Here is a 7,064-nt window from a genome sequence, read left to right as displayed (position 1 = left end):
GCTGTAAATACAATGCGTCGACGGAATTTAGGACCCGGGGGAGCCCGGAGCTCAGGACCCGCCGCCCGCGGCTGCTGCTGAACCCGCGGGAAGGGAGATTGTTTCAATCTTTATATTTTCACAAAAGTAATTTCTGCTCCGTTGCCGGTCGCGGTTAACGCATTAAAATGAACGGATCGACAGACAGACAGCTCTGATTCCAGTTGTTGTTTATTTCACTCTTCCCACATTTACATTCCCCCTGGTTTTATTTCCGCGCTCTCTGGGGTTTGTTTCACGACGCGGAATTAGGGGGATTAAATGGGAGCCGTTCGTTCAGCGCCGACCTGTTGTCCACCGGGTTTCAACCCCACAGCCCCTGAGCCCCGCTCCTGACGCCGGTCCCGGGACCCGACCCTTTTACACACCCGGAGCGTAACCGGAGCAGATACTCAGCCACTGGTCGTTATAAGTCGCGAAGAAAGGATAAAGTTTCCCCGTGAATTTAATCCCAGTGAAGGTGTAGAGATGGGACTTGGTGTCCGCGTCGTAAAATGAAACTGTCCCGGACTCGTAACTGAGATAAACTCCCACCATCGCGGGTATGGTACGGGCGGGGAGACGGGATTTAGGGGAGGTGAATGCAACAAACTCATCAGCCTCTCGCCAGATGCTCCAGACTCCAGTCTCCGGGGTCAGTGTGACACCTCTCTTCCTCTCCACAGACTCTGCGGCGGCTCCCAGACACCAGTCCCGATTCCCCGCCACCTCCACCTCCCAGTAATGTCTCCCCGATGTGAATCCCTCCGATCCCAGCATACACGCTACGTCTGTAAACCTCTTCCCGGTGTCTGGGAGACTCCTCTCGGTCTCGGTAATTCTCACCCTCTTCCGATCCTCAGACTCCTCGAGCCACGGACTCGCTGTTTCCACATCCAGGGTGACGGAGACTGGGGGGAGAAGCAGAGAATCAGAGAGGGGGGGGGGGGGGGGGGGGGGGACGTGGGGTTGGAGATTGTAGGAAGAGGAGGTTGATGCGAGTGGTCATTAGAGGGGGTTAAAGAGGAGTTAGAGTTGTGGTGGAGTCGCCTTGTTCATACTGAACGAGGCCGGACATGAGGGGCCAGGTGACGTGCTCCTGTTTTCTTGAGAGGCGGTGAGACAGAGGGAGGGGTGTGACTGTCGGTTGTGTTCAGGGATCTCCCATCTCCAGCTGCCTGTGTGAAAGTGAATCTTCCCGGCAGCTGCGTTTGCTACTGGAACAACACGACAATTCCCCCTCAGCCCATAATTCCACACAAGCTCTGCATCTACACGTTACTCAGATGTGTCTGATCAATGAGGATAAATTAATCAATGTCCGTTTTATTTAACAGAATGAATTGCAGATCCAAGTTTACTAAAGAGACAGAATGTGCTGAATTATTTAACAGAGGCTGGGTCAGCATCTTTGCAGAACATGGATACGTTTTGTTTCAAAGACAGACACAAAATGCTGGAGTAACTCAGCGGGACAGGCAGCATCTCTGGAGAGAAGGATTGGGTGGCGTGTCGGGTCGAGACCGAAGGTAGGGGAGAGGGAGAGACCGAGATAAGGAAGTACAAGGTGTGAAAACGTTAACAAGGGGATGAAGCTCAAGAAAAATGTAGCATAGATCATTGTTAGCTGGGAGAAGGTAACAACAAAGCTAACAGAGATAAAATGTAATCGGAGACAGTCAAACTGGTTGGAGAACTGTGAATGGGGAGGGATATAGAGTGAGTGAAATGAAGGGCTACTTGAATTTAGAGAACTTAATATTCATACCTCTGGGTTGTAAGCAAATGAAATATGAGCTGATGTTCCTCCAATTTGCGCTTGGCCTCACACTGACAATGGAGAAGGCCCAGGACAGAAATGTCAATGTGGGAATGGGAGGGAGAGTTAAAGTGTTTAGCAACCGGGAGATCTGGTACATTTAGGCGGACTGAGCGGAGGTGTTCAGTGAAGCGATCGCCAAGCCTGCACTTGGTCTCGCCATATAGACAATAGACAATAGGTTTAGGAGTAGACCATTTGCCCTTTCGATCCAGCACCGCCATTCAATCTGATAATGGCTGATCATCCACAATCAGTACCCCACAATATACATGAGTCCACACCTGATAAAGTGGATACAGTAGATGAGGTTGGAGGAGGTGCAAATGAATCTCTGCTTCACCTGAAAAGACTGTCGTGGTCTTTGGACGAAGTCGGAGGGAGGAGGTATAGGGACAGGTGTTGCATCTCCTGCGGTTGCAGGGAGAAGTACCTGGAAAGAGGGAGGTTTGGGTGGAAAGGGATGAGTGAAACAGGAAGTTGCAGAGGGAACGGTCTGCGGAAAGCGTAAAGGGGTGGGGATGGGAAGTTGTGGCTAGTGGTGGGATTCTATATCCACCCAACACAAGTGAGAGGCGGATACCAGCGAGAGGATTGTTTTGAAAGGCGAATTGTTGGATGAATGCCAGGGAGGAAAGGAAAAACGGTGTGAGATAAGGATGGAAGGGGGTGTGCATTGTGAAGCCCGAGGTAGGGATGTCCATGGTGGATGTGGTGGAGGATGTGGTGGAGGATGTGGTGGAGGATGTGGTGGAGGGGAGAAATGGATATGAGTGCAGGTGAGGTACAGGGAAATGATGGTGGTGGTGGTGGGGGGGGGGGTCAAGAATCTGCAGGAGGATGGGGTGGGGGATGGAGGGAGAAGGTGTGTGTGTGTGTGTGAGTGGGTGTGCGTGTGTGTGTGTGTGTGTGTGGGGGGGGTATTATGTTAGTTTAAAAAAACCAGAGAATTCAATATTTTTACCGTAAGGTGAAAAGCTACACCGCTTAATGGCATCGGATATTTCTGTTATCATTGTGTTCAACACAAAGGGGCGATAGATCGTTTCAAAGGCCGGGGCAGCGTCTGTCACTGACAACGATTCAGTATCAACACTCGCACTGCAAACAGTAAACACATGGTGATACATTGAGCATGTCATTGGTGTTACATTACACATCCACACACAGTTTCAGTCAAGAGCATGTCCTACCTGCTCTCCCGACCAGCTTCATCCTGAAATAAATAAAACACAAAGCTCAATTCATTGAGATACAAGAAATGCAAAATGCCATCTTATATAAAACACAAAGTGCTGGAACACGGCGTAGCAGGCAGCGTTTCACGAGGATGTGGATTGTTGATGCTTCGATTCGGCCCCCTCCTGTACATCATCGAGACCAAGCGTAAACTAAGTGACCCAGATCTGCGGAACATCCCGGTTACTCAACATTCCAACTCCACTTCTCATTTCCATATTGTTCTTCCAGTCCTGGGCCTCCTCCATTGACAGAGTGAGGTCACACGCAAAATGGAGGATCGGCACCTCATCTTCCGCTCGGGTAGTTTACAACACAGCTGAATGAACATTGACATCTCCAATGTTAGGTAACACCATCTCTCTCCCCATTACCCCATTTCTTCCATGTGCCCAGCTTAATGAGCTTCCACTTTTCACACCAACCCGCTCTCTTACCCATTCCCCCAGAACCCTTTCTCCTCTAATCCTCCATCTGGCAACATATCTCTCCTCTTTTCGGACCTGACCCCCTTTCTATGCTATTCATCTCTAGCCGATGTCCACACAACTGCCAGTCAACCATCCCTCACCTGTATTCTTTGCCTGTCATGAGGCTTTGTCAAACTCCATCGCTTTTCCAGCTCCCCACCCCTCACAACAACAATCTGAAGAAGGGTCCCGACGCGAAACGTCACCCATCCAAATCCCCCACAGATGTTGCCGAACCCGCAGAGTTGCTCCAACACTTTATTTTTTCCCCCCTGAATTTATTGGGACTGATGGTTCACATCACAACAGAAACTATTCCAAAGAACTTTAGGAGCAGCTGAAAATTCCCATTGTCCAACTCTGACCCCAGCTGACACAGCTTGAGGGTATTACACAAAAAACAAAGAACCAAGAATGTGCAAGGAGTGTTAGTGAAAAATCTGCCATTGATCCAAGGATCAAACTTACAGGAAAGACTACACAATTCGTGAGTTGAATATTATCTTGATTAGTGCGGGTGTCAGGGATTTGGGGAGAAGGCAGGAGAATGGGGTTTGCACAGGTAGATCAGCCACGATTGAATGGCGAAATAGACTTGATGGGCTAATTCTGCTCCTAACATTTCTGAACGAATGAACTTATTATAGTTACATGTAGTACGGTGAAAAGCCTTTGTTTACATGCTATCCTGTCAAAGAAAAGCCTGTACATGAATAGAAACATAGAAAATAGGTGCAGGAGGATGCCATTCGGCCCTTCGAGCCAGCACCGCCATTCATTGTGATCCTGGCTGATCGTCCCCTATCAATAACCCGTGCCTGCCTTCTCCCCATATCCCCTGACTCCACTAGCCCCGAGAGCTCTATCTAACTCTCTCTTAAATCCATCCAGTGATTTGGCCTCCACTGCCCTCTGTGGCAGGGAATTCCATAAATTCACAACTCTCTGGGAGAAAAAGTTTTTCTCACCTCAGTCTGAAATGACCTCCCCTATATTCTAAGACTATGGCCCCTGGTTCTGGACTCGCCCAACATTGGGACCATTTTCCCTGCATCTAGCTTGTCCAATCCTTTATAATTTTATATGTTTCTATAAGATATCCCCTCATCCTTCTAAACTCCAGTGAATACAAGCCTAGTCTTTTCAATCTTTCCTCATATGACAGTCCCGCCATCCCAGGGATCAATCTCGTGAACCTACGCTGCACTGCCTCAATCACAAGGATGTCCTTCCTCAAATTAGGAGACCAAAACTGAACACATACTGCACTCTCTACTCCTATACTGAAATCCTCTTGTTATGAGGGCCAACATTCCATTAGCTTTCTTCACTGCCTGTTGTACCTGCACGCCAACTTTCAGTGACCGGTGTACAAGGACACCCAGGTCTCGCGGTACCTTTCCCTTACCTAAGCTATAAACACAATCCGTCCACAGTGTAGTGATAAAGGATAAAGGGTACAACATTTAGTGCAAGATTAAACATTGAAATATCAGATAATGAGAAGAAACTGAATTGGTGATAAAATATCAGGTGGTCTTATCCAAACTGTCGTGTAACTCCTCACCTTCAGAAATGTCACGCCGTCCTTGTGATCGATCTGTTCCTGTAACTGTGAGAGTTCCTCTTCAATGGAATTTAAATTCTCTTGAATCTCTTGAAGATTTTTCTTCATTCTTTTTATAATCTTTTTCTCTTCCTTCCGGATATCTCCAAGTAAGCGCTGCTCTTTCTCAGTGAATATCTGGTGCAGTTCAACAAACTGGGATGTGATCTGTGACTGAAGGTTGTGTGACTCTTCCTGTCAGATGAAAGATTAAAATCAATATATTATGTCACTCTGCTGTGTTTCTTCATGACATGGAAGGTGACATTTGGCGAGTGAATCTCGAGTCCTGAGGTGCACAAATAAGCCCTTCTGCCCAACATGTCCATGCTGGGCTCTGTACGTATCTACACTAATTCAATTTACCCGTATGTAATCCATAGCTTTCATTACCTTGGCAATTCAAGAGTTCTTCTTGATAATTCTGAAATACCTGGTGAAAGTAATGTAACAGACCAAGACCTTATCAAATCAGTTTAATTGTGTAATGCACCGGATTTGATAAAGGGAACTCGACGTTAAGGAGCCATTAGGAGGTAGTGACCATAATATGGTTAGTTTTAATCTACAATTTGAGAGGGAGAAGGGTAAATTGGAGGTGTCAGTGTTACAGTTGAACAAAGGGGACTATGGAGCCATGTGGGAGGAGCTGCCCAAAGATGACTGGAAAGATACCTTAACAGGGATGACAGTGGAACAACAATGGCAGGTATTTTTGGGAATAATACAGAAGGTGCATGATCAGTTTATTCCAAAGTGGAAGAAAGATTCCACGGGGAATAAGGGGCGACCATGGCTGACAAGGAAAGTCAGGGACGGTATACAAATAAAAGAGAAGTACAACGTAGCAAAGATGAGAGGGAGGCAAGAGGATTGGGTAATGTTTAAAGTGCAACAGAATATACCAAAAAGACAATACGGGGAGAAAAGATGAGGTACGAAGGTAAGCTAACCAAGAATATAAAGCAGGATAGTAAAAGCTTCTTTAGGTATGTGAAGAAGAGATCATTAGTTAAGACCAAAGTTGGACCCTTGAAGACTGAAAAAGGTGAATTTATAATGGTGAACAAGGAAATGGCTGCTGAGTTGAACATGTACTTTGGATCCGTCTTCACTAAGGACGACACAAACTATCATCCCGATATAATAGTGGCCAGAGGATCTGGGGTGACGGAGGAACTGAAGGAAATCCATATTAGGCAGGAATGTTGTTGGGTAGACTGATGGGACTGAAGGCTGATAAATCCCCAGTGCCTGATGGTCTGCATCCCAGGGTACTTAAGGAAGTGACTCTAGAAATCGTGGATGTATTGGTGATCATTTTCCAATGTTCTATAGATTCAGGATCAGTTCCTGTGGATTGGAGGGTAGCTAATGTTATCCCACTTTTTAAGAAAGGTGGGAGAGAGAAACCAGGTAATTATAGACCAGTTAGCCTGACATCGGTGGTGGGGAAGATGCTGGAGTCAATCATAAATATGAATTAGCGGCACATTTGGATAGCAGTAACAGGATCGGTCCGAGTCAGCATGGATTTACGATGGGGAAATCATGCTTGACTAAACTTCTGCAATTTTTTGAGAGTGTAACCAGGAAAATCGACAAGGGAGAGCCAGTGGATGTAGAGTACCTGAACTTTCAGAAAGCATTTGATAAGGTCCCACATAAATTAGTGGGCAAACTGAGGGCACATGGTATTGGGGGTAGAGTGCTGACATGGATAGAAAATTGGTTGGCAGACAGAAAACAAAGAGCAGGGAAACGATATATTCCAGGATTTCGTTGCTTCAGGTGTGATAGAATTGGAGGGGCAAGAGGTGGAGGTGTTGCATTGCTTATCAGTAAGATATTACAGCAGTGCTTTGGCAGGATATATTAGAGGGCTCGTCTAGGGAGGCTATTTGGGTGGAAC

At 46.8% G+C, this 7,064-nt stretch overlaps 1 protein-coding gene across 1 annotated transcript; it reads right to left on the bottom strand.

Moving 5' to 3' along the window:
- Nucleotides 1-297: 297 nt before the first annotated feature.
- LOC116990113 (E3 ubiquitin-protein ligase TRIM39-like) lies at nt 298-5,221 on the bottom strand. Its single transcript, XM_033047644.1, has 4 exons — nt 5,114-5,221; nt 3,031-3,053; nt 2,802-2,938; nt 298-929 (listed from the first exon to the last, which is right to left on the bottom strand). The coding sequence occupies exons 1-4, from the start codon at nt 5,219-5,221 to the stop codon at nt 400-402; spliced, it is 798 nt and encodes a 265-aa protein (XP_032903535.1). The 3' UTR covers nt 298-399.
- Between the last annotated feature and the right edge of the window lie 1,843 nt (nt 5,222-7,064).

Source organism: Amblyraja radiata, chromosome 30, assembly GCF_010909765.2.
Source record: "Amblyraja radiata isolate CabotCenter1 chromosome 30, sAmbRad1.1.pri, whole genome shotgun sequence".
Classification (NCBI taxonomy): Eukaryota; Metazoa; Chordata; class Chondrichthyes; order Rajiformes; family Rajidae; genus Amblyraja; species Amblyraja radiata.
This window is presented reverse-complemented; position numbering and strand designations above follow the sequence as displayed.